Genomic DNA, 27,898 nt, shown 5'->3' on the forward strand with positions numbered 1-27,898 from the left:
AATCCCACGACCCTGAGATCACGACCTGAGCTGAAATCAAGAGTCGGATGCTTAACCAACTGAGGCACCCAGGCCTCTCTTCCTTTTATTTAAATGCTTTTAGCCAGTGGATAGGGAAAGCTTGGAAGTGAGGGAATGGGAAACATGAAGGGATGCTCACCCAGGACTCTAGCAAGAGCTGACCGGAGGAGTTAACCTTGACCATCGAATGCTGACTTCTTAGATCCGAGCTGAGGAGTGAGTGTAGACGTAGACAGTCAATGTGTACTGCTGTGGGGTAGGTAATGAGGGAGTTTCTTCCTGAGAGCCTAAATTTTCTCAGTGAAAGTTCAAGGCCAGGGAAATTTCAGTAGCAGTCGTGAACAATAGGAGGAAAACTGATTGGGGACCAGTGAAGGCCTCAAAAGTTCACTGAAATAATTGAATAAATGATTGGTCTAAATGATATAAACCAGAATGTAGAATGTGTGGAGAAGTGATAATGTCATGGGATAAAGTTGGAATGTCTAATAAAGTGTCTAATTATGGGATTTGGTCTTTATATAGGCAATGGGGAGCATCAAAGGGTTTTGAGCTTTTATTTGCTTGACTTTTTAGTAATCCCTGCACCTAACGCAGGGCTTGAACTGACAGCCCTGAGATCGAGAGTTGCATGCTCTACCCACTGAGCCAGCCAGGAGCCTGCACTGAAGGTTTCTGATTTGTGGAGGGATGAAGAGAACATATGACTTCGGGTGGGGGAGTGGGGCAAGGAGAAGTACTAAAGGTCCCTAGAAGGCCTTAAAGTAATCCAGGAGACAGACAGGGATGTACCTTACTTGGAGGTTGAGAGTAGAGCCGACCAAGAGTCACCGAGGAGCTAGATCCGCTGAGACTAGTGGTGATGCCAACAGGTGGATTGCGGGATGGTTAGTTCCTTTCCCCAAACTCAGTCACCTCCCATCTTAATCCACCCTAAATATACACTCTGAGCAAAAATAGGATGCTTTCTGTGCAGACACTGGTTTGACATAAAGTGCCTAGCACCACCCAGATTGCCACACTTCACTGTCTCCTTGTATAGACGTACACGGATTGCCTCTGCATGGAGCTTGCAGGCTACTCAGATACAGGAAATAAAAGAGAAGGAGTCGGAGATAAGAAATTTCACCTGGCTTTACTGGGTTGATGTCATGATCAGGCCAGGAAAGAGAATGTGGGAGATCATACCTGTGAAGGGAAATTAGGAATTTTAGGTCCCAGGATGATCTGGGTGGATTTGGGCAACTGGGGTTGAGAATGTGAGTCTGGAGCTTGGGAGGGAGGCCGGGCCTCACATGCTGGCGCTGTCCGTATGGAGCTGGTTGGGAGGCAGTGGGGGCCAGGGAGAGCGAGCGGTACAGAAGAAAGTCGGGGAACGGATCTTGGAGGGATGCTCTGGAGAGGACAAGCAGAGATGGAGGAGGCGTGTCAGGAGGGAAAAGGGGAAAATGCCAGAGAAGCAGGAGGATAGACAGAAGAACACAGCTCCTGACAGCCCAGATTGGAGAGTCACACCAAGGAAGGGCTAATTGAGGATAATGGCAGAGCGTCTTTGCCTTTTACAAAAAAAAAAAAAAAAATCACTTCTCTTCTGAAAAGACTGATTTTTTTTTTTTAAATCTACGGTTTGGTCTACAAAATGGTCCCTCTTTTAACATAACCTATGAAAAAATATTTAGAGTTGCTCTGAATCGCCCCAGCTTTGTAGTTTCGCGACCAACCTCCAGAAATGGGCAGAGTTTGCTAAGCATCCTTTCAGCGGTTCCATCGAAGTGCTTCATCTCTACGAAACGTTTTACTTGAATTCCCTTTGATTCCCAAGTTCCGCATCCTTGTCTTCGTCGTAGTAGAGCTGGTCCTCGTACAGAGAGTCAACGCCCAACATGCTGGCCCAGCTCTCCCTTTGAATATAGAAGTTAGAATCCTCTTTTTCTAACCACCACAGATTCTCTTCTGAGTCTTTACCCCAGTCTCTACCACCGAGGGGCTCCCCTGTTCCCAGTGAACTGGTTTCTTCTGGGAACTCTTGTAATAATGGCCCCTGGCTCTTGACACTCTTTTCGGCATCATCCCCCCGTCCTCTTTCACACCAAAGAGCCAGTTCATCACCACAGGGTTGTAACAATTGTGTGTGGCTTATAACCCTTGTGGAATCACAGTCTTCACGGGGACATACAACCCCCCCATTTGCATCAGCGTCCATCGGGTGGGAATTCGGGTTGCCCCCGTCACAATTTTGCTGTGAGGGGCTTAAGTTTTCACCTGCAGCGATCCGGAGAGGAATACCGCGTGGGCCTGGGTCTGCCTCCTGCATGTGGGGTTCGTATTTATAAACGCCCGAGTCTCTTCCCCGACGGTCGCTCTGGTTGGGATCTGGGGGGACTTGGGCAGTGGGCGGTGGTGTTTGCGGTACAGCATCCACAGCTAAAAATTCTAGGTCTCTGAGTGAGTAACACCACTCCACTGCCTCGAAGAGGCGAGCTGCGGCATAATCACTAATGCCCCTGCCTGGGGCCTGCTCACCGGAGGGCCCGGGACTGCCCGGGGACCCAGGCCGGGTCGGTGGGTCCCCCGACGGCTGGGTGCCAGAGTCTGGACCCGAAATGAGAGGTTTTTCAAAAGGCTCCTCCGGAGTCTTACACCTGTCCAGAGTCTCCCAGTGGGGGGTGTTGTCCTCGGCATCCTCAGCATCGTCTAATGACACAACCCTGTCCTTCCTCATCCCCGAGGCCTCCTCCTCCGGGGACTCGCGGGCCCCACGGCTGTGGTCGCCGGGCGCCTCTTCTTCGGCATTTCCCGCATCGTCTGAACTCAGTGAACTCAGGGTGAACAAGGACCCTTCCTCAGAGTCCGAGTCGCTGTCCAGCGCGGAGGGGACTTGCTCCTGCCCCGGTTCCACGCGCAGGTGGCGGCCTGCGTCCCGGAGAAGGTCCGCTGGGGCCGGGCTGGGCGCTCCTGGGTCGCCGGGCGTCGTGGCCCCCATGCAGGTGGACAGTACTTCCGGGGCGCTGGCCCCCCGGGGCCTCGGCTGCTGTGAGTCCCCCAAGTTCAGGTAAGTGCCCACGTGCATTGCCTCGGGATGCTCGGAAGGTGAGGGCCCGTCCGGCGGGGCCCGCGCTGCTCTGGGCCACGCTGGCGTTTTGGAGCCGGAGGCCGCCGCTCGGCCGTCTAAGTCCGGCCCGGGGCCCGCTGTGCACCTGCCAGCCGCGGCGGAGTGTGCCCCGGGAGACCCTTCCAGGGCCAGACGTGCGTAGCTGCCTTGTGCAAGAACATGGGTGCTGGGGAGGCCGTCCTGCCCCGCCCCGGCTGGTCCCTCTTGGGCGGCACTCGGCGGCCCCGGGAGGGCGGAGGGGGCCACGCCGTCCCCGGACATCGGGTCGTCCCTCCCGGCCCCGGGCCCTCCGTGCTCCCCGCCGAGCTCCACGGCAGTCCAGGCCGGAGGGGTGGGCTCGGGGCCGGGACGCCCGGGGCTCCCTGCAGCGCCGCCCGAGGCCTGGTTGGAGTCTGCACGGTCCACGCCCGGCCTTTGGCGGCCGCACCTCTGGAACCACAGTCTGTCCACGAAAGGCCTGGCGAGAGCCCCCAGGCAGAAAGCCACGAGGAACGTGATGAACACGGCCAGGCAGACGGCCAGGGCGAGGTCCTGGGCAGCGTCCCTTGCTCTGCTGGCCGGCAGCGCATCCCTGGGGCTCCCGGCCCCCCTGCGCAGGCGGCTGGGCCTCCGGGTGGCTTGGGCGCCCGCAGGGTGTCCCCTCCACGGGGTGCCCGCGTGCTCCTGAGGGCCTGCCCGCAGCCCCTCGGGGGCACTGTCGGGGAGGTGGGTCTCCCTGGACATCCGGCTTCGGGGGGTCCACCCGTAGGCCTCCTCGCTCCCTGGAAGTGGGGCAGGGGAAATACACAGTGAGTGGACATTGGAGTAAGCCTCCAAGGGTTTTAAAAGCTTCTGTGAGGCCCCTCAGTCCTTCCCTAGCTGTGTCTAAGGTGTCAGGCCGGGATGACAGGCTTCACCGGTTGATCAGTGGTTGGGCAAGGCCAACACCACGTCTGCGGCCCTGCGCACTGTGGCACAGGCGGTTGGGCCCAGGGCGGCTACTCAAGAGGCCCGGGACGTTGTACATTTCTTAGGCTTCCTGCCTGCCTGTTGTCCATGGGGCGACAGAAGCCAGGCCGGGGGGACCGCGACATCGCTTTTCCTTCCACGTCTCCTCCACCTCCTACATTCCATCAGCCACCTGCAAAGCTTTACCTGGCTTTACCCTGGCTTTACCCACGTGCATATCATTGTGTCACCAGCACCACCACCACCACCACCCCACCCGTGGTAAACAAACATTCAAGTTTCTGGCCGGTTTCTGACATTCTGCTTCCATACCCAGGAGGCTAGTTGTGGCTTTTATAGAGGAATGAAACGGGATGGCTGACGTTAAGACTTCTCTGTGATCTTCATGGATTTCTTTAAAACCGGGTAAGCATCACGATGTTTCTACGTCAGTGGCGGTCACGGGCAGAACAGAGTCCAGGACTCATTACAGAAAACCCTACCCGCCTCCCCCTGATACCCAGTTAGGAGTTTGAGATTTAGCCAAGATAGTTAATGGCCAAAAAAAGTCTTCCAGAATGTTCAACTCTAGTAACATAGTCTAGCATTTTGGGAGAAGATCAGGGAACAAATCAATGTATACTTTTGAAATATGCGTGTGGTGTGTGTATGTACATACACCACACACATATATAGGATTATACTTTCAGAGGGTTAGCAAGCACTTTATTTAAATCCTAGCATAGTTAAAATATAGTGTTATTTTCAGGGGCAAATACTTTAAATTAATCATGTTTTGCATTTCAGAAGTTCTTTCTTTGACCAGCTATTTGTTAAGCATCGGAATAAAAATGTGACCTTTTGGGGCTTTGTCTTCCTGTGAAACTTCTGTCTTCGACCAAATCAAATTGTTTCCTGAGCTATTTGAGCTAGGTTTCTCTGACCGCGTGAAGAAAATCATTCGCGAACTGAGGGAAGCAGTTAGCTGCCAGTGATTACTCCGTGACATAGCCCGTGGCTGACTTGATGCCATAATCAACACCCTCGCTTTCAGGGGGACTGTCACGGTTTCAAATGAGACTAAATTTTTCATGTGCTTTTTCAGTTCAGCTGGAACCGTTTCAGAGAGAAGAGGCACCGCTGACTTACCCACAGACTTGCTGCAGATTACATTCCATGTTTTCCTCCAGGATTCAGAAATGACATTCTGAAAGGCTGCCACGCTATAGTCACACTGCCATGGGTTATCAGCCAAGTCCACCTCCAGATGGGGGAGTTTGAGAGCAATGATCATCATTGGTAGGATGGTGGTCAGAACATTGTCGCTGAGGTCTACAACCTGTTTGAGAAGAGACAAATTGGGGACAGCCTGTGAATAAAGACATTTAGAGACAAAATAAATAATAGTTACAGATATTGTTTACATTGCTGTGGAGGCAACAGGAATTTAGCACGGATTTGAGAAGTTAGAGAATCTGTGAGCCTCAGCAAACGGTTCACTTTTTAAGAGCCTACTTCCTAGGGTTGTTGTAAGGATTAAATGTATGTGAAAGCTTTAAGTATGTGCCTATATTATATGCCCAACCATTTCCCCTTCCTTTTTTCCTATGAGTTGTAATTTTTACTTTTATTTTATTTTATTTTTTTTAAAGATTTTGTTTATTTACTCATTCATGGGAGACACAGAGAGAGAGAGAGGCAGAGACACAGGCAGAGGGAGAAACAGGCTCCATGCAGGGAGCCCGACGTGGGACTCGATCCTGGGACTGGGGGATCATGCCCTGAGCCAAAAGCAGGTGCTCAACCGCTGAGCCACCCCAGGCATCTCTAATTTTTACTTTTAAATAAAACCTAGACTCCCTGTTGTTATCAAGGTCTAGAATTAGATACCAGGTCTAGAATTTCTAGAAGCGCTGTGATCTGGAAAGCAACCAAAGATACCAGACGATGAGAACATAAAACACGTAAGAATCGCGGTTGACCAGAAGTAGCAAAGACAGAGATCTTTTGCATCAGCGATGATCTCAAGGGTCCCCCTGAGATATCAGTATCCGTGGCTACCTAGTATTCACAAGATGACTAATTTTGCTAGCCTAATCAGAAATGAACGGGAACCTGGGGAACAAAAAGGGCTTCAGTGGCTCTAGAAACACAGAGCAGGATCTGTTGAATATGACAGTGGCATGATACAGCAGGGAAAGCAGTTGGGCGTAGCTCTAGCTATTGTTCGCAGAGTGCTACTGTGTACCAGGCATTCTCCTGGGTGTTTCACGTGTATTGTCTCCAATCTTCCCAAAAGCTTCCTCTCCCTCCCCACCCCCCGCCCCTTTCACAGAGTAGTAAACTGGGCTAGGTCACACAGTGCATACCACACAGCCCCTGTAGAACCAGGGCCTGGTACACAGTGAACGCTCAATAAATAATGGAGAAGGGAATGAATGAATGAATAAATGAATGAATGGAATGGCAGAGTTGAAATGTGATCTAGCTGTGTACCTTCCACTCTGGAACATGCCCTCTTGGAGCCTGGGTTCACTGCACGGGAATGACAGGCTGGGTGGAGGAGGCCTAGGGCAGGAGGCAGCAGGGTGGGGTCAAGGGGCTTAGGGAGGGGCAGGTGGTAATCAGAAGAGAAAATCATAAAAGAGAAAGTGCAAACCTTGCTGGAAGGAAAAAAAAAAGTGGGCCATGGATGACAGCCAGAGAGGCTGAATGTTATCCAGGTCAATTGTTTTTTAAACATCAGCGGGGAAAACAGCACTGGCATCTTGGGTTATATAAATTCCTAAGAAGAGAGGATTCAAACAATCAAACAGCACCACGACCAAGACCACAAAGTATAGACCAGAATTCTCCCTGAACTTAGGTAGTGAGGAAATGACCTTTCCAGCACTGAGCAACCAAGTAGTCTTGAAGCCCAAAGGGAGGTTGCCTGAAACAGGAAGGAGGAGACTTGGGGGGCGGCGGGGGGGATGTAAGGGGAGCAAAAGCCACTTCACTTGGCCAGGCCTTGCCTGGGATCAGTAGCTTTCCTTATGTAGCCCTCCTCAGCAACACAGTGAAATACTCCGATGTGTTTCAGGTAGTTATTTGCCTTTTAGGGCATATCTGCATTTTCTTCATCCCAGCATCTTATTATATTACAAATCATGGAACTGAAAAACAAAACTGGAGCAGGAACAGAAAGCTAATAGAATGATTTAGGAGGAATAATTTCTGAGGAAAGATGAAAGCAGAACAGTCTCATTTGCCTAAAGAAAAAGCCATCCACCATCATCCGAGGGGGTGTACATTATAGAAAAGACTGGGAGAGGCATCTAATGTTGCTACACAAATCACTGCCTCTAAGAAGAATGGGAACGATTAAGAAAAGGAATGCTAATTTGAAATGTCGGTGGAACTTATTTCATTTGATCTAAACACAATGATGAATTTATGCTTCGAAAAATCTATCCAGCTTTTGAAAAGATTCCCACATGGGAAGACACATAGCATAGTGCAAGTACTAAATTCATCTCCTGAAAGTGGAAAAAAAACCCCAACATCTATTTTGATATTCAGCTTTCTGGTACCAAATATGTTCACCAAGTTCCAAAACCAGTTTTTAGAGTTATTGCCAAACATGGAGAAGGGATCATGGAGAAGGAGGAATTGCGTGATTCTGGGCAGTTCAGATGAAGTGAGAATTACAGATGATTTAAAATAGTCTTGGGGCTGGTTTTTAGTTTGCCTGTAGCAGTTCTTACCTGTGAGCTACAGGACACTTATGAAGCACAGTAAGAATGCATAGGAAGTAACAACAGACACAGGGCAATCACACCCACAAATACACTTATAATCAGTGTATAGTATACTAGGGGAGGTTCCCAGGCAATCCAGCAGCCTACTTGTGGGGACCTGGGGAGCACTGCCAAGTTGAGTGGACTTTCTCATCTGCTCTGATAATTACCGTGGCAAAGATGGTCCCCAGTGGTCCTGCCACCTGGTCTTGATGCCCTTGAGGACTCTCCTCCCTTAGAGTGTAGGCAGGGGCTATGACTTGGTTCTAAGCAATCGAGTATGGCAAAAGCAATGTGATGTCACTCCCCTGATTACATCATCTAGATTGTAATGTTTTTCTTGTTAGCAGGCTCTCTACTCGGGCTCTAAAGTGAGCTGCCCTATGGAGAGGCCCACGTGACACGAACTGAAGGCAGGCTAAGGCTGATAGCCAGTGAGGAACCGAGCCTCACTTCCATAGCCCACAAGGAACTGAGTCTTGCTGACAACCGCGTGAGCTTGGCAGTGGGTCCATCTCCAGCTGGGCCTTCAGGTGAGTCTCCAACCCTGGCCAACATCTTGACTTTAGCCTCTTGAGATACCCTTAGCAAAGGACCCAGGCCCTTGCCTGGCTTCCTGACTCCCCAGATCATGAGATAATATGTATGTGGCTTTAGGCTGCTAAATTAGTAGTCATTTGTAATGTACCTATTCAGGATCATCATCCATTTTTGTTCAGCGAGTATTTTTAAATGTGTTATGAATTAGACATAAGCTAAGCACTAAAACAAGATAGATCATGATGTATGTCCTTAAAGAGATTATGGGGATATAGGCATTAACAATGAACCGTACCTATAATTAAATAAATTGAGTTGTGAGAACTGCAATGAGGAGAAAGCATAGCACATTATAAGTGTATATAAAAGGGCAGCTAATTCAATGCGGAGGCCCCAGGATGGCTTCCTTGAAGAAGTGACATTGGAAGGATTCGTAAGAGTTAGCTCTCCCAGGGAGAGGATCCGCGTGTGCTCCTTCAGCCTTGGTGTGAAGATAGAAGCAGGAGTGCAGTGAGCAAGGGAGAGTGGTTTGCAAAGAGGTTGGGGAGACAGGCAGGGGCCAGGCCCTTGTTGTGAAAGCTTAGAAGGATTTTTTTTTTTTTTTTTTTTTTTGCTTAGAAGGATTTTTAACAAGAAGTGGCGTGACCAGATTTGTATGTTCAATAGTAGGGTGCTGTGGCCACTTGAGAATTTCTATACACAGTCTGTATTGATAAAGAGCTTGCTATATTCCAAGTATTATTCGAAGCACTATGCACTAAAGTGCTGCGAATGCATTAAAACATTTAATTTATGAGAAAGGAATGAAGTTACCTCCATTTTGCAGACGAGAAAACAGAGGCACAGAAAGATTGGGTGACTTGCCCAAGATTGTGTGCCTGCAAAGGGGCAGAGCCTAGATCTCAAGCCAGGCAGCTGAGCCCAGAGTCCACCCACCTTACCACTGCTTCACTCTCCTCCCTTCAATAGCGGAGGGACTGGGGGGGCGGGGGGGCTGGCTGAAAGGTGGCAGTTAGAAATTTGTCTTGCACCCGTACTTGAATAACACTTTTTATAAAACTGGGAAACAGCCGCTGTCTATGTCGATGCTGCCCAATATGACGGCCCTTAGCCACACGTGACTTTCGAGCATTGAAACATGACTAGTCATGTTGGGACGAGGGTGTGTATAATATACACCAGGGTTTGAAGTCTTAAGTGTGAAAAATGATGTAAAATATCTCATGAATAATTTTTATATTGGTTACATGGGTAAAAGATAATATTTGGATATTGTGGGTTACAAAATATATTACTAAATGAAATGCACCTGCTTATTTTTTCCTTTCTGAATCCAGTTACTAGAACATCTAAAATTGCATGTGTGGCTCACAATTTGTTTCTATTGAACGATGCTGGCCTATATACAGAGTGAGGGTGTGTGATGGAGGATATGGGGGACTGAATCTTTCCCTAGGACATCGCTAGAGGTCACACTGGAGGCCTTTCTAAAGGAACACTGTGGGGAGATCGAAGAGTGGGGAGGTTGGAGGAAGGTGCTGAGGGAAGGAGTCGAGGGTGCCCAGCCTGGAGCAGGGCCTCGGGGGATCCTCCCCTTCACAGCTGTCAGTGCTTCAGTGAGATAAACCTCAAGGTGCCTGAGAGAAAGGCACTGCAGCTCCAAAATGTGACACGGAGCCCCCAGGATGAGTCTGACATTTGTTTAGAACAGTAGGTGGCATGTGGTAAGTACAGATATGAGCTGTTATCATCATCATTTTTATTATTTAGTGCCCCATTTGGGTTTGAAAGCAACAGTGTCACAGGCCTTCAGAGCCCTGTATCGCCGGGTTCCGGACAGCTCAGCCTTGCCCCGGGGGCAGGGGGAACCTCCGCAAGTGCTCCAGGCTGCACAAGACCCCAGGGACCTTTGACCCACCCTGCAGCTCAGGGAGGGAGCCTCGACTTATAACTCAGATTGAATTTCTTGCCAACTGTTAAGTGGAAGCTTGGAGTTGGGTTTAATTTGATTTAGAAAAATGTGCCAGTTTTTGCTGCTGAGTGTTATGTTCGAGTAAAACTCACATCCATTACTGAGACATTTGATTTTTGAGGCAAGAGAGAGACTTCAGCAATTTCAGCAGAGTCTTAAAACAGACTCTAAAATCTCTAGATTTTGACTAATAGCCAGTACTCCTAGGTGAGGAGCTCTTCAATAGAAATATTCTTCTAATGTTATTGCCCAGATGTCTGCCTATTGGAAAAGCTCTAAAAGTCATTTTATAACCTGTAACTTCTTGAGGTCCTTGAAGGCTTCTGGATGAATCCTGACTATCTTGTTGCTCTTTAAGTAGAGGTTCTCCAGCCGCAGGCAGTTCTGAAAGTCAGACAAACCGATCTGTGATATCCTGTTGAATGACAGATCCAGACTCTGTAATGACTTCAGTTTCCACAATCCTATTAAAATGAAAAAACACATTAAAATATAAATGGGTGATATGTACTGTACCATTGTTTATAAGGGTGAAGCAATGGAGACACCCTGCGTGGCCGTCCAAGGAGGACTGGTTCAATGGGGTAGGGTAGGCGATCCTGCGCTGCATCCCCCAGGCTTAGGCCCGCCTGGGAGGGACGGTGTTCAGTTGCAGAACAGCCTAGAGTATGATTCCAATGTTCTTGGGGGAGAAAGAGCCACATGCAAACAGATACAGACGTTCTGAGCGAGGGGAGGGAAGGATATGAACTAAACCATCAGTGGTAGTAACACTCGAGAGTTACTGTGGATGCTGTAACATTTCTAGGCCTTGCTATTTTCCAGACATAATAAGTTGTATCTAGGTTTTGTTTCTGGACAAGACAATCTAATGTGGTTTTGGTCTCTGTCTCTGTATTTCACTTGATTCCAGAGAGTAAACCAGGAGGCCCATTTGGCACAGAACATAAAGGCTGAGAAGGAGGTGCCAGTCAGAGCAGACTTCCAAATCTGATTTCCCATATGAGTCTCACAAGGATGCCCTGCATTTTCACATTTTCCTTCTGCTCTGTTCTCACATGTAGTTTGTGTCTTTTTTCTTTTTTTTTTAAAGGATTTTATTTATTTATTTGAAAGAGAGAAATCACGAGTGAGGGGGGAGGGACAGAGGGAGAGGAAGAAGCAGACTCCTCACTGAGCAGGGAGTCCCTGGCAGGCTGGACCCCAGGACCCCCAGGTTATAACCTGAGCCCAGGACAGGCGCTGAACTGAGCCACCCAGGCACCCCTCGCACGAAGTTTGTGTCTTTAACCAACTGCTACTTAACAGATCAGGTTGGTTCAATTCCAGAAGGGTTTATTCCTTGTCTACGGTCTGCAAGGCACTCATTATCAGACTGATTATGCAGAGATGATGACTTAATGTAAATAGCCATACATTGATGTTATCATAGGTTCACATCAGCTGTACGGATTACGTAAGAGAACATTAGACAACTCAATCACAACATAATGAGCTAGGCACTTAGTGCTGAGGACAAATAGAGCATAGCATCCTTGTATCTGAGTGATAAGACATACACACAAGAAAAAGCTCCCGGTCATACACGCAGTTACAGCCCCACCCTCCTACTGTAAAATGAACTGTTGCTTCCCTTTCTGCCTCTTCCATCAGATACTTTAGTACCTTCTGGAGGCAGAACTCACAGCGTTGTTAACTCTTGCAGTGCCTGAAATATAGTATGTATTCAATACACTGGAGGTCACAGTGTGTGACCCGTAGAGAGATTTAAAAATTACTGAGCTAACATTAAAGACTGAATGCAAAAATTTGCATTTCTAGCATCTCTTTGAAAAATTAGACGTCCCAACGGGCACAAGTCAATGTTGGGCTAGAGCCGAATGAGGGCTGCCTGCTTTAGATGGGGCAGGCACTTACAGAAGATTTCTTTGTACTCATGCCTCTATCAAAAGCAGGAAAACAAAGGATAGGCCAAGAAGCAGCATGTTTAAGAAAAATGGGAGAGAACCGAGGCTGAAATTTAGCTGCCATAGGCTAGCAAGAAATACTTCCATATTGGTTTGTAAATAACCATGGCCGGGCCTTTGTGTGCAGCCCCACTGCCCTAGGCACACAACTGAAAGCCCAGGCTACAGGCCTGTTGTAAAGTAGTTTGAATATAACCCTTAGAGAAAATGTTTCTTTGTGAAGAATAGTCCTACACCTTTTAATATGTCAACATATGGGTCTGTGAGAAAAAAGTGCAGCATAAGACACCAGTATGAAAGAAGCTATGGTTTCCTCAACATTGCCTCTAGGTGGGTGTGAGCTCATAGTTCTGTAGTATCTCACTGCTTAACATGGACCCTAGGAGCTCAGTGGAGGGAAGAAATCATTTTAAAACTCCTATTTAATGATATACTCTCTTTATGCTCTAAGTACTTCACAAACATCTCCTTTTATTTTTCTTTTATTTTTAAATATTTTATTTATTTATTTGAGAGAGAGAGAGAGAGAGAGCGCGCGCGAGCACACCAGCAGGGGAGCAGCAGAGGGAGGAGAAGCAGGCTCCCTGCCAAGTAGGGAGCCCAATGTGGGGCCTGATCCCAGGGTCAGGACCTGAGCCCAAGGCAGATGCTTAACTGACTGAGCCACCCAGGTGCCCCCAACATTTCCTTTTAATCCTCATAGAGCCCTGAGGGTTTTATCATCTTGTAAATGGCAAAACCTAGGTGCAGTGAAGTTAAGAAGTTGCCCCACGTCATGGTAGGTGGAGCTATGGAGCTGGGATTGAAATTCATACTGGCACAAAAACAGACACATAGATCAATGGAACAGATAGAGAATCCAGAAGTGGACCCTCAACTTTATGGTCAACCAATATTCGACAAAGGAGGAAAGACGATCCACTGGAAAAAAGACAGTCTCTTCAATAAATGGTGCTGGGAAAATTGGACATCCACATGCAGAAGAATGAAACTGGACCACTCTCTTTCACCATACACAAAGATAAACTCAAAAGGGATGAGAGATCTAAATGTGAGACAAGAGTCCATCAAAATCCTAGAGGAGAACACAGGCAACACCCTTTTTGAACTCGGCCACAGTAACTTCTTGCAAGATACATCCACAAAGGCAAGAGAAACAAAAGCAAAAATGAACTATTGGGACTTCATCAGGATAAGAAGCTTTTGCAAAGCAAAAGATACCGTCAACAAAACTGAAAGACAACCTACAGAATGGGAGATATTTGCAAATGACGTATCAGATAAAGGGCTAGTTTCCAAGATCTATAAAGAACTTATTAAACTCAACACCAAAGAAACAAACAATCCAATCACGAAATGGGCAAAAGACATGAACAGAAATCTCACAGAGGAAGACACAGACATGGCCAACAAGCACATGAGGAAATGCTCCGCATCACTGGCCATCAGGGAAATACAAATCAAAACCACAATGAGATCCCACCTCACACCAGTGAGAATGGGGAAAATTAACAAAGCAGGAAACCACAAATGTTGGAGAGGATGCGGAGAAAAGGGGAACCCTTCTGCACTGTTGGTGGGAATGTGAACTGGTTTCCAGAGAGCAGCCACTCTGGAAAACTGTGTGGAGGTTCCTCAAAGACTTAAAAATAGACCTGCCCTATGACCCAGCAATCACACTGCTGGGGATTTACCCCAAAGATACAGATGCAGTGAAACGCCGGGACACCTGCATCCCGAAGTTTCTAGCAGCAATGTCCACAATAGCCAAACTGTGGAAGGAGCCTCGGTGTCCATCGAAAGATGATGGATAAAGAAGCTGTGGTCTATGTATACAATGGAATATTCCTCAGCCATTAGAAACGACAAATACCCACCATTTGCTTCCACGTGGATGGAACTGGAGGGTATTATGCTGAGTGAAATAAGTCAATCGGAGAAGGACAAACATCATATGGTCTCATTCATTTGGGGAATATAAATAATAGTGAAAGGGAATAAAGAGGAAAGGAGAAAAAATAAGTGGGAAATATCAGAAAGGGAGACAGAACATGAAGACTCCTAACTCTGGGAAACGAACTAGGGGTGGTGGAAGGGGAGGTGGGCGGGGGGTGGGGGGTGACTGGGTGACGGGCGCTGAGGTGGGCACTTGATGGGATGAGCACTGGGTGTTATCCTATATGTTGGCAAACTGAACACCAATAAAAAATAAATTCAAATAAAAAAAAAGAAATTCAGATCTCTTCAGCATTACTGTTTAACCATGAACATTTCATACCAAAAAAAAAAAGGCATGGACAGGCCCATGTTTAAAGCAAAAATTTTAACATGTATTGTGGGACTTATATGTAGGGGTAAAATGTATGACAATACTAGCACAAACAATAGAAGAAAGGTGGAAGAGTATTGTTAAAATTTCTTGTGATGTTAGGATGTATATTGGAAACTCCAAAGCAATCACTAAAATGCAATAGCAAAGAATTATGGCTAGTAAGCCTACAAAGGAGATTGGATTACTTTAAAAAATATGCAATGAATGCAAGAAAGGCAGAAAAAAGATAAAAGGAACAAAGAAGAGAAGGAACAAATAGAAAAAAAAATCAAGATGATAGATATGAATAATCGTCTAAAAACACCAAATAAATGGCAAAGATTCCAAGTTTGGATAAAAATTCAAGAGTCAGCTATATAATTCCTACAAGAAATCCACTTTAAATATAGAAACATGGATAGGATACGTGTAAAAGGATGGGAAAAAAATAGTCTTTTCTACAAATGGTGCTGGAATAATTGCATATCTTTAAAACTTCTATATGTTATTCATACCGTGTACAAAAAAATTAACTCGAACTATTTTAAAACATCATAAACCTAAATTTAAACCTAAATGTAAAGACATCATAAACCTAATATATAAAATGTAAAAAAGTAAAGTTATAAAAGTTCTGGAAGAAAACATAGGAGAGAATCTTTGTGACTTTGGATTAGGCAAAGATTTCTTAGATATGACACCAAAACACAAATTATACATTAAGTGATGAACTGTACTTCACAAAAATTTAAAATTCTGCTCTTTGAAAGACATTGTTAAAACAATAAATACTCAAGCCATAGTCTGGGAGAAAATATTTGCAAATCATATATCTTGTATCCAGAATATATAAAGAACACTCAAAACTCAATTTTTTAATAAATTTTTTCTCTTCTTTCATAGATTTTTAAAAAATATATTTTATTTATTTCTTTGACAGAGAACACAAGTGGGGGAGTGATAGAAAGAGAGGGAGAAACAAGCTCCCCTCTGAGAAAGGAGCCCGATGCGGGGCTTGATCAGGACCCTGAGATCATGACCTTTAAGCTGAAGGCAGATGTTTATTCCACTGGGCCACCCAGGTGCCCCAAAACTCAATAATTTTTAAAAAAGTAGAAATTGGCCAAAGATTTATATGCATCATCAGAGATACACAGATGGCAAATAAGCACACAGAAAGATATTCAATATCATTAGTCATTTGGAAAATCCAAATTAAAACCACAATGATATACCACTATTCATCTATTAATATGGCTAAAATTAAAAAGATTGCCCATATCTGGTAAGGACATAGGACAACTGAAATTCTTACATAATGCTGGTGGGAATTTAAAATGATATGACCATTGCACACAGGACTGGCAATTTCTTCAAAAGTTAGACATCTACTTGACATACAGCTCAGCCATTCTACACCTAGGTTATTCATCCAAGAGAAACGAAAGCATGTATTACTACAAAGACTGTTTTATTATTATTTTTTTAATGTTGATAGGAACAGTAGCAATAACCCCTCTTTTATCTCAGATAGTGGCAACTTGTGTCATCTTATTTTTTTTTCTTTTTGGCTAAAGGGTTATTAGCTTTATTTTTTTCAAAGAAATATTATGTTTTTGATTTTATCTATTGTTTTTCCTGTTTTAAATTCCACTGATTTCTGCTGCGATTTTTCTTTTCTTTTTTCTTTCTTTCTTTTTTTTTTTTAGATTTTATTTATTTAGTCGTTAGAGACACACAGAGAGGCAGAGACATAGGCAGGGGGAGAAGCAGGCTCCCTGCGGGGAGCCCCATGCAGGACTCCATCCCAGGATCCCGGGATCCCGTGCTGAGCTGAAGGCAGATGCTCAACCACTAAGTCACCAGGTGCCCCTCTGCTGGGATTTCTATGATTTCTTTTTTTTCTGTTTGCTTTAAACTTACATTGCTCTTACTTCTTTAATTTCCCAAGGAGGAAACTTATGTTATTGATTTTAGACTTTTCTTCCAGTGGATGCTTTTAATGCTATACATTTCCCTCTAACCACTGCTTTTGCCACATCCCGCAAATTTTGACAAATTGAATTTTCATTTTCACTTAGCTTAAAATATTTTCAAATCCCTCTTGAGGCTTCTTCTGTGACACGTGTTACCTAGAAATGTGTTATTTAATTCCCAGAGCTTTGAGGGGTTTGCAGCTTTCTGTTGCTAATTTCCAAGCTTAATTCCACTGTAATCTGAGAACATACTTTGCATGATTTGTTATTCAAATTTGTTAAGATGTGTTTTATGGTCCAGAACGAGGTCTGTCCTGGTAAATGTTTCATGTAAGCTTGAAATAATGTGTATTCTACTGTTGTTGGAGGGAGTATTCTATACATGCCAATTTGATCAAGTTGATTGAGAGTGATTCTTATTGATCACCTGCCTGCTTAATCTGTTAGTTGACGGGGGAGTGCTGGGAGTCTCCAACTACAGTGGATTTTTCTAATTCTCTTTTCAGTTGTCAGTTTTTCCTCATATAGTTTGACACTCTGTTGTTAGGTGCATTTATGTTTAAAATTATTAGGTCGTCTTCAAGAATTGGCCCCTTTATTCTCTTTATAAGTGCTTTATTTAACCTTGATAGTTTCCTGGTTCTAAAGGAAACTTTGTCTGAAATTAATATAGCCACTCCACTCTTCTTTTGGTTAGTGTTTACGTAATGGTTTATCTTTCTCCATCCCTTTAGCTAGCAGCTTTATTTATTATAGTAAAAAGAGACAGCCTAAGTGTCCACTAACTGGTAAATCGTATCTATACAATGGAATTCTGGCAATGAAAAGGAACGAACTTTTAATACAGACAACACCGTGGATGAATCTCAGAATAATTATGCTGAATGCAAAGATCTATACCAAAAATGAAAGTACATATCATATGATTGCATGAATATAAAATTATAGAAAATACAAACAAATCTATAGTATCAGAAAGATCAGTGTTCACTTGGATTGAGGGGAGAGGATGGGTGGGAAAGATAGATTACAAGGGGCATGAGGAAGCTTTTAGGGGTATGGATAGTTCATTATATCTTGATAGTGGTGATGGTCTCACAGGTCAGTGTGGTTCAGAGAGTCAAAGGGAGATCAAAGTGTGCTCAGGTGACAGAGAAGCAGGGGCCTCTCCACAATGTACAGACTTACAGAAGCCTGAACAGTAGCAACAGGATTGTTGATGGGTACTCGGAACTTCATATGAACTCTGAACTTCTGCAGAAAGAGAACGGAGACCACCTACAGTTACCCGTTGTACTTCAAATCACAGAAGTGACCATGATAGCAAAGACTGGCATGGGGAACAGAATTGGAGACTCAGGATGGTCAAAAGGCACTAGAGGGTAACTGACATTTTGAGCACCTGTTATGTACCGGATGAGAAATGTTTTATATGAGAAATGTTTTACGTGTATCAGCACTTTCTGTGTTAAAGTTTTTACAAACACTATCACTAACCCTCATATCCTTCCTGTAGGTGCCATCATCCGCAGTTAAAAATAAGAACCAGGCAGCTTTTGATAGGTTAAGTGTCTTGTTTAAGGTCAATTAACAGGTAAATAGAATAATACAAGAAGTATAAGAGTATAGAAGAAGAGTATAAGAGTAAATAAGAAGGATCTCACTCATGGGGAATTTAAGAGAGGAAACAGAGGATTGTGGGGGAAGAGAAGAAAAAAAAAACAAGAGGAAATCAGAGTGGGAGACAAACCGCAAGAGACTCTTAATCATAGGAAACAAACTGAGGGTCATTGGAGGGGAGAGGAGCGAGGGGGCGGGGTAACTGGGTGAAGGGCATTAAGGAGGGCACGTGATGTGATGAGCCCTGGGTGTTATATAAGACTGAGGAATTACTGACCTCTACCTCTGAAACCAATAATACGGTAATGTTAATTAATTGAATTTAAATAAAACCAAAAAAACCCCCAAACAAAGAGTAAATAAGAAGGATGGGACCAGAACATCCTAAGCATGGGGGGTAGGGACTTTGAAGGCAGAGAGTTACAAGGATACCCCCTTGACTCCCTTCATAGTATCAAGCCAAGATCCCCAAGAGGAAGGTAAACCTGCAGATAGGAATTAAGTTCAGTTACACCTTCTACATGAAAAATTTCCATCTACTTCCAATGTTAGAGAATTAAGGTTTAATTGTATGAAGGGAACTGGTGGGGTCCTAGAAATGATGTTGTTTGTTTGGGGTCTCCCAGGATAGAGGTGGAAAATTTGAGTAAACTTGTCCACGACACTTGGCTGTGTTTCTCAATGGGGAGAAATGTGTTCTTTTAGAGATTTTGCGTGGTGCATCAAGGATGAGGGGAACTCAGGTGAACAAAAGAAGTTGGGAGGGGCATTCATGGCTGGGGCTTGGACATCAGAGGGTAGATGCCATGTTTCAAGGGAGGGGGGTTGAACATTGGGAGGAAAATATGGAGGCACTTTTGTGGAGAAGGGATTATTTATTGAACTGCTTTATTATGATCATAAGCCGTGGGGGACAAGAATCCGATTAGCCTTTGCCTTTAAGTGGCCATAGGCGTTTTATTGTTTCCAAGAAATTATCTCAGTGCCTATTAGCAGAAAGGCCACAGAGGGTACACCCAGACGTTAAACTGCCTTGGGAACATTCCTTTGGACTATGAACTTCTTAAATGTTCTCTTAAAAGTGATAACCTGGTGACATAAATAGTGACATTCAGGAGGTTATGGCTTCAAGCTCAAAGAGCATTAAGAATCAGAAGAGTCTGGAATGGTCCTAGACAAGATATTTGATTCATAAGGGTAGCCCTTAATGTGGTCAATCTTATATAGGTGAGCCAAAGACCTTACCCTCTTAGCTTACTGGCATACATTCATGTTGTTATTTTAGAACCTGACCTGGTATTGAGAACGCAGGTTATTGGTATTTTTAAAATCTAATAGCAACCAGGAGGAAATATTTAATTCCCTGAAAAAAAAAAGAATACAAAATATTTTTGTTTTTTAGCATACACTGGTTATATATATATATAGTTTTTCCTCCACCAGTTTCAGAAGTCAGGGATTACGTCCTCTCATCTGTAACACATTTGTCTCTTGGGTTCCAGAATTTAGTGTGTTCAGTATCAGGCTGTCAAATCTGGCCTGTCAACCTAGTTGGAATCCCGGTAAGATGTCGGGCCTTTACATTTCCAGGGACTCTACGGGTACTCCAAAAATGTTGCTTGATGAAGGTGGGACAGTTTAACTGGAGATTGATCCCGTTGTTTTAAATGTTTTGAAACTGATTTTCTGTTACTAACGCTGCACTCCAGAAATATGTGAGGAAGGTGGAATCATCAGTAAGGTTAAAGTCATAGCTGGCTAACTGGTAAATTGCATTGACTGGCACCTCCTCTGGGTATTTTCCCAACATGAAGCTTACTGGTCATCGCAGCTGACTCTGATGATACGGGATCAGTTAACACTGAGTGAGTCACTGTGATCTGTCACTCTTACAGAGGTGGGCTTTCCGGAGTGAAAGCAACTTTCTGTTGCTTCTTTAAGCTGTCCCCATTTTAAGACGGGGGCCGTGATTTACAAAAGTACACATGTGCTGCAAGGCCAGTTGCTTGACTGCCACTTTGTGAGAATCTCAAATATTATTTTAGAGGAGCACAAGCACTTACATAAACAGGTGGATACAAATGAGTCTCTGCTCAGGAATTATCGTGGGCTAGGAGTTCCATCTACCGCAGTAGTTATTTAACATTTTAAAAGATAACTTGAGATTTAGACAAAACAGAATTTATAATTTGTTTCTAAATAGACTGCTATTCTCAATTTGTGCCAAGAGAGTAAAAATAACTAATATTTGCAAAGTACTTTACAAGTATACAAAGTACTTTTCACATATTTTAATAGCTACCATCTATTATGCTAAGTGCTATGTTACATTAGGCTCTTGAAATACATTTTTCCTTTAATCCTCACAACAATTCTATGTGTAAATATTACATTATCAAGATGTTACCCTTTTAAAAAAGTTTTTTTAAGTAAACTGTACCCCCAATGTGGGGTTCAAATTCACAACCCCAAGATCAAGAGCAGCATACTGTACTGAGCCAGCCAGGGGCCCCCCCAAATTGCCTATAAACAGGCTTAGTTACAAAGGAATCCAAGAAAAAAGGGAAGGTCAGAAACAGAATGGTACTCCAGGCAGCACTTCTTTACCAGCTCTTTCTCTCCAAAATGGGATTTCAAAGTCAAAGTGACTGAGCCACGGTCACAGAATCACTGAATGGCAGAGGGATGTTACAGAGGCTCAGCTGAAATATATGATGATTAGAGGAAAATAATTCAAATCACAAAATGCTATGGATAAAAGAACTCTGAATTATATCCAGTTAGATTCAGGGCTTACACTGGCCTTCCATCACCTGTTGGTTTCGTTCATCTCTCTCTGGCTTCATTTGCTAGAGTTCTAGTAGAATTTCAGATATACAATTTGCTCATTTCACTTTTTCTTCTCTTTTCCAAGTTTAACATTTTTCCTGATAATTGGGGAGGCAGAAGTGCAACTTGGAAAAGGAAGGTGGGGTTGGATGTGCATTTTATAAGGGGTGTCTGGTCCTTAAATGGAATTGTATTCCCTCTGACTTCCAGCTAGCTCTGGGGAATTCATCTGCCTTAAGGAGATATGTTCAGTGGTAGGACATTTTGACCTATTAATCTTTTAACTCTATTTCTCTCTTTCCATTTCTTACCATGCAAGCAGAAAGTAGGCTCTGTGTTAATTACCCTAGGGAAGGCGCAGTGCAGGGCAGAAAACAGAGGAGACTACAAGTCTTTCTGGCTTTTGTTTTCCAAAGGCCTAAACCTTTAAAGGAAAGGAATTTCTAGATTTAGACAGAGGGTTTTGAAGAAACAAAAAATGGGAAGGATTTTCTCCAAACTGAAAAAACTGAAAGGAAATGTTCTCTGGCTGGCAGGTGTAAGGGACGTACACACACACACACACACACACACACACACACACACAAGCACATGCATGCACATGCACACACACTTTGATGCCTTTTCAGGGTATACGATTCTACAGCTGTGGCACAAATTTGGGGAAAGCAAAAGAAAGCCCATGAAAGACTGATGTTAATAAGTACAAGTATCTACACCCAATCCCCAACAGATCCTACTAGAATGGGGACTCAGAAATTATGTTGAGTTATAGACAATAGAAGGTTATAGCTCTAGTATATTTGAATTTATGGGTTGATATTCACATCTACCATACTAGTTAAAAAATGTTATATTGTAGGGATACGTGTAGCTATAATGATGATCATTAAAAAGTTAAAGCAAACAAAATGGAAAGTCCAAATATTGTTTAACTCAATTATAACATATGTATATGCATATAAAAGCTATTCAACTATTTAAAATATTATTTATGAGATTGCTTAATTATATAAAGATGTCCAAAATATACTGATATGAAAATACAAATTATGAAATATTATGGAAAGTATGATCCAGTTTTGAAAGAAAAATATGTACAAAGGCATAAAGAATATATACAGCTGATCCTTGAACAACACAGGGTTTAGGGGTGCTGATCTCCCACAGTAAAAAATTTATATATAACTTCAGCTTCCCCAAAACTAAAAAGCCTACTGTTCGGCACCTGGGTGGCTCAGTGGTTGAGCTTCTGCCTTTGGCTCAGGCAAAGGGCCTGGATTCGAGTCCCACATCAGGCTCCCTGCAGGGAGCCTACTTCTTCCTATGTCTCTGCCTCTCTCTCTGTATCTCTCATGAATAAATAAATAAAATCATTAAAAAAAAGCCTACTGTTGATCAGAAGCCTTACCCATAACAAAGTCAATGAACAAATACATTGTATATTATAAACATTATATACTATATTACTATAATAAAGTAAGCTAGAGGAAAGATAATGTTATTAAGACAATCACAAGGAAAAGAAAATATATTTACAGTATTGTATTTATTAAAAAACAATCCGTGTACAAGTGGACCTGCACAAGGGTCAACTGTATTACATGAAGGACTTGTGTCTTCCTTTAAATTTTTCTTCAATTACCAATGATCTACAAATAACAGGTTTCTAAAAATAAGAATACAATAAAATTATAAAATAAGATGCAATTATTTTATGCTTTACACTGAAATAATCCTGCACATTGCTTTTATGGACAAGCTTAGGAAGAGAAGGCTCCTCCCCTTCTCTCACCATTTTGTTGATGTGGTGACTGGGATAGTCATTCCTTCACCTGGCAGGCTATTGTCAAAACGATGCTTAAAACAAGACCAAAAGCTGGAGAAAAAGCAAGACAATAAAAATACGAAAGAACTGAAAATAAGAAAAACTATGCATAATTTGGGATGAAGAAAAAAAAGACAGTATCTTTACATTTTCTTTTTTAGCAGAATGTCTTATATAAATACTTAGCATATAGTGACCAAGACTAAAAAGCCAAATGAAAGGAAACTGTCTAGCACTCTTGAATATTAAAAAAGGCAAAAAAAAAAAGGCAAAAAAAAAAAAAGGCAAAGGAGGCTATGGATTATGAATCTGATACATTTTCTTAATAAAATGTTGGTTGTGTAGATTACTAGATACCAGAATACATGGGAATTTACATATTGATTATATAACAATAACATATTTCTAGTCTACATTTGGAGGACAATTAGACAAATAGATGCAAAATGCATTTGAACAAAACAAAAATTATAAATATAGCAACTTAATTTGACTTGTGCTGCATATTGAAAGTACATGAACTAGTTATTTTTTAGTGCTTTTCTATTTTTAGTAACAAATATGATAATCAAAGTAGGTTATTTGAAATCATGCGTTATTATTCAGCACTTAAATACTTGTCTCTCGACAAATTAAGTTATAGTAATGGGAGATTAATTGCACTATGAATTCCACATATTATAACTTGAAATTCCACTTAGAAACTCATTTATTTGTTCTGATAAAATTGCTTTCCTTTCAGCTATTTCCTCAACACTGAAAACAAACATGGAAACAAACATCTCATTCTTTGGTCTAGTCCATCTTTTAAAATTGGACTTACCCTCAGGGATGTCACTGAGGCTGTTTCTCTGAAGAATTAACAGCTTTAGACATGGAAGCCTATTTCTCAAGTGGCTTCTGTGGTGTTTCCCCCACAAGGACTTAGCACTGGGTAGATCCAACGAGATGGAGCGGAGGGAACTGTTGCTGAGGTTTAGTATTTCCAAAGCACGGAAGTGTGCAAGAGGACTTAAGGTGATGTTCAAAATGAGATTATTACTGAGGTCCAGATGTTTTGTATTCCAGTCTTCTCTTCTCATAGGAGACTGTAAGAGAACCCTAAGGAAACTGGCACTTGAGTCCACTGTGGCCGCTGCCTGCGGTGTGTCTGCAGGTACATCATGCTTTCCGGTAAAAGAACAATTTGTCAGAAGATGCCCATTCCATCGGCACTCAGATTTGAATAAAATACTGTTTTCTCTGGGTGGGTTGGCCATTGTTCCACTAAAATACAGACTTACTAGCATTGTTATGACTCTGAAGTGTAGGTTTTTCATAATGCCTAGAGAAAGGAAAATGAATTGATTTATTCAAAATAATGTAATAATTAACAGCAAATGCGCAGAAAATTCAATTTTCAATTTAAGATTTAGGAAAATTATCTTGCCTTGATTGCCAGCTTAAGTGCATGTTTGATTTCTTAGAAACTGGGGCATTAAATGTAGCTAAAAATTGGTAAAGCTACGGGGTGCCTGGGTAGCTCACAGCTCAATCTGTTAAGCTTCTGCCTCAGCTCAGGTCAGGATCCTGGGGTCCCACCAGGGTCAGGGTCCCTGCTTAGTGGAGAGTCTGCTTTGCCCCCTCCCTCTGCCCCTATGCCACTACCTCGTGCTTGTGCTCTCTCAAATAAAGTCTTTTAAAAAATGGTAAAGCTATAGTATACAATTACATTTATGTCATTAAAGAAAGAACTCCCCTGATTTTTCAGAAAATACATATTCACTTGAGCCTCACCTCGTGTCTGCTGTTCCAGGAATATTCACTGGGCAGTCTGCTTTGGAGAGAAACCTACCAAGATTAAAGACTTCTCTGTTTTCTTACTGGTCATTAGTACTGAGCAAAGTCTATTATGCTTATCTACAACCTGTAATCAGCTACGTGGTTTATTATGTGAGTGACAAGCCATCCAGTTACACTAAACTGTGAACTGTATGGAGGGAAGGTTCAATTCACAAAGGAGACTCTTGATTTTTTATAAATAAATTTACATTTTTTGTGATTTAAAACTTTGAATTTAGTATATATACAACGTGGGTCATAAAAAGGATGTTCTGCATCACAACCATAAAGATGTGATACAGAAACATCAAGTATCTTTTTCATCAAAGATGGAGAAGCAATCGAAAATTTTAAAATAAGTATCTACAATGGCTGAATGTATACGCAAAAAATTTTAAAAGAAAATGGACAGTAAACTTCCCAAAAGACTGTAAGCTCCCAGAAGTCAGGTTTTCCAAATACACACTCACACACACGGAAATTTTATATAGATATATAGGAAGTTCAACTCACAAGAGACTTGCTTAATTTTTTTAAATGACTAGAACTACATATATATGTATATATATATAATATGTATATAAAATTCTTCTCCCATATATATATATATATATATATATATAAAATTCTTCTCCATGTTTAATATTTTCAATAGTCTGTAGTCTGTCTTAGGGCTATGCTGTTTGGATGAAAAAAATTCATGGAAAGAATGAAATTTAACATGTAACTTTTATTTTATTTATTTATTTTTTTAACATGTAACTTTTAAACTTTGGTTTTATACAAGGTCAATTCTGCTACATTTTGAAGGGCACCTAAATCCAGGTACACATGGCCACGGACCGTAAAGGTGCCCTACAGTGTGAAGGAGTGATTTATTTTTATAGTGTGCCTCTTACACAGTACAAGAACTTGAAATTAATTTGTACAGCCAGAAAGATATTTGTTTCTATATTCAAAGCTGCAATCATTATAAATATAATTGTATACCAAGTTAATTTTAATATGAACAACCAGAAAATGTTGTCATCATTCACAGGCACATTACTATGCAGTATTGAAGAGAAACATATGATTGAAAAATACTTATGGGGGCAGAAGTTAAAGATTTTCATTGACCTAGTTATTTTTAAGTTGAAGAGATTTATACATTTAACTAACAGATTTGAGTTAAAAAAGTAGGTAAGATAATTTTAGGTCTTAAAATGAAACGCTGATTTTTAAAGAAAAATTATGTATACTACATACAAACTTTTATGTACTAGGTAAAGAGCCCCTGAGAACTCCAGAAAAACTTTCTAAGGAAATCAGGAAACATTGGGTAAAATGTCAGTCTTTATATGGACACATATATTCAAGCCTAAGTATGAGGAAGCAGTTAGAGATATTGGGGGTGTGTGTGTGTGTGTCAGAGAGTGAGAGAGATAGGGAGAAGGCAGTAGAAAAAAAACCAGAAAAGCACAATGGAAACCAAGAGGCCATTCATTCTTCTATAAAAGAGAAGTTATAACAATTAGAAGAAAAAAAGCAGAAGGGGGTTATGTTTGGCAAGATGCAGGAAGAACACAGGAGTAACAGTTTCTAAGGCATACCTTTATGGCCCTTAGGTCCTTTTCAAATGGGTCTCTGTCTAGATCTAGCCAGGTGGGGATTTAGACCTGAGCCTCTGAGGCTCCACCCATCTGCCCCCGGAGCCTGGCAAACCTTCGCCCTTTCCTCTTCCAGGCTCTGGCCTCTTGCCACTGTGACAGCAGGCACATTCCCCCCAGACACTGAGGGAGGAGCCACTAAAGAGGGAGGGAGAGTCTGCAATGCACAGAAGGCAGGACTATCCCAACAGGAACAACTGTACAGCTTCGAACTACGATCGCCACGACTCCAGACAGATTACATAAACACCCACGTAGTTAAGGATCACCAAGCTGTATTTAAATACATCATGTTTGTATGATTAAGACACCTGTGCTCAAGTTTTTAACCATTAAAAAGCCAACAGCAAACAATTTATGGAGTCTTTATTGTAAACAGAGATCATTAATAGTTATTACAAATTGAACAAACTGAAACTCAGGTTAACAATCTGAAACGAGTTACAGGTTTATTTTTATATGCCATAATTTGTAGTCTTTGCCCTCTCAACACTTTTTAAGACTACGGAAATTATCAGCATTTCAATAGTCTCTTTTTTGTCAAGTTTAGCACCAGAACGTTCTTATCCTCTTAAAAAAAAAAAAAAATCATTCGAAACTAGGTGGAACTTTCACTTTTCATCAAAATTATCACACAAAATGTATTTCATTTTTTTCATAACGCAGAAAGAACACAAGTAGGTATATTTTTAAATCTTGCAGACCGTGTATAGGCAGTCCCCCCTTGCGTTGTTTCGCATTTTCCTAGCTGCCCATTGGATGGTTTCTGAAATGCTCTGTTTTTATTTCACTTGTCCCCTTGTCATTGCAACCTATCTGGGAAGTACTGGGGTTATTTAAGCAAGTATGTATCCACCCCGCTCTCCTGGGATCCTGTCTTTGCCTGTCTACCTTCCCCGAGTCTGCTGCTTATCATATCTGTGCTCCAAGCAGGGCAGGAACAGCCAGCAGAAAGGGGCAAAGTCAACATTTCAGTTTTTGAGAAATACCATCTGGTGATGAGGATGAGTAGCTGAAGCTTTACCATTATGCAAAAACGGATCACAGGTGAAATGGACGGTTTGTTCTTCATATCATTTTCAGTGAGTGTTCCAGGTCTACACATCAGTGAAAAGGCAAGGGCTACCTGCACAGTGTCCTAAAATACAAGACCTGTTACCTTTACAATCAGTTCTATAAAAACATCAAAATATCCTCTCGTGTCAAAAGCACTTAATGGAGATGTATCAAAAACACAAGTATTTCTCAAGGAGGAGTAAAAATAGATTGTTTCATGAATTATATTCAATAAATAATACTTTGTAACAGCGTTTTGTGGTTTTTACAAAAATATTTAAAGAGACTTTCAGAACAAATCTAAATAGAGCAGACAAGTAAAGAATGTAAAATTAAAAATATACTAAGCATCTGAATGAAAATACCAATGGGTTTTTTTGAATATCATTCAAATATTAAGTGACACTGATTATATTCAACTAGGATCTGAATATCACATCAATTAATACCACTCAGCGGTCATAAAGTTCTTTCCTTCATTTAAAAACTG

General features: G+C 42.4%; 1 protein-coding gene across 2 annotated transcripts; it reads right to left on the minus strand.

Annotated features, from left to right (window-relative positions):
- LRRC66 (leucine rich repeat containing 66) lies at window positions 1-27,895 on the minus strand. 2 transcript variants are annotated; one of them, XM_041725754.1, is made up of 5 exons: window positions 26,296-27,895; window positions 23,706-24,206; window positions 10,646-10,815; window positions 5,210-5,399; window positions 1-3,894 (listed from the first exon to the last, which is right to left on the minus strand). In XM_041725754.1, the coding sequence occupies exons 2-5, from the start codon at window positions 24,199-24,201 to the stop codon at window positions 1,817-1,819; spliced, it is 2,934 nt and encodes a 977-aa protein (XP_041581688.1). In that variant the 5' UTR covers window positions 24,202-24,206; window positions 26,296-27,895; the 3' UTR covers window positions 1-1,816. The 2 variants fall into 2 exon arrangements, with proteins under 2 accessions (XP_041581688.1, XP_041581689.1); XM_041725755.1 differs by lacking the exon at window positions 26,296-27,895 and adding an exon at window positions 24,659-24,762.
- Between the last annotated feature and the right edge of the window lie 3 nt (window positions 27,896-27,898).

The sequence above is a fragment of the Vulpes lagopus genome, chromosome 12, assembly GCF_018345385.1.
Source record: "Vulpes lagopus strain Blue_001 chromosome 12, ASM1834538v1, whole genome shotgun sequence".
NCBI lineage: Eukaryota > Metazoa > Chordata > Mammalia > Carnivora > Canidae > Vulpes > Vulpes lagopus.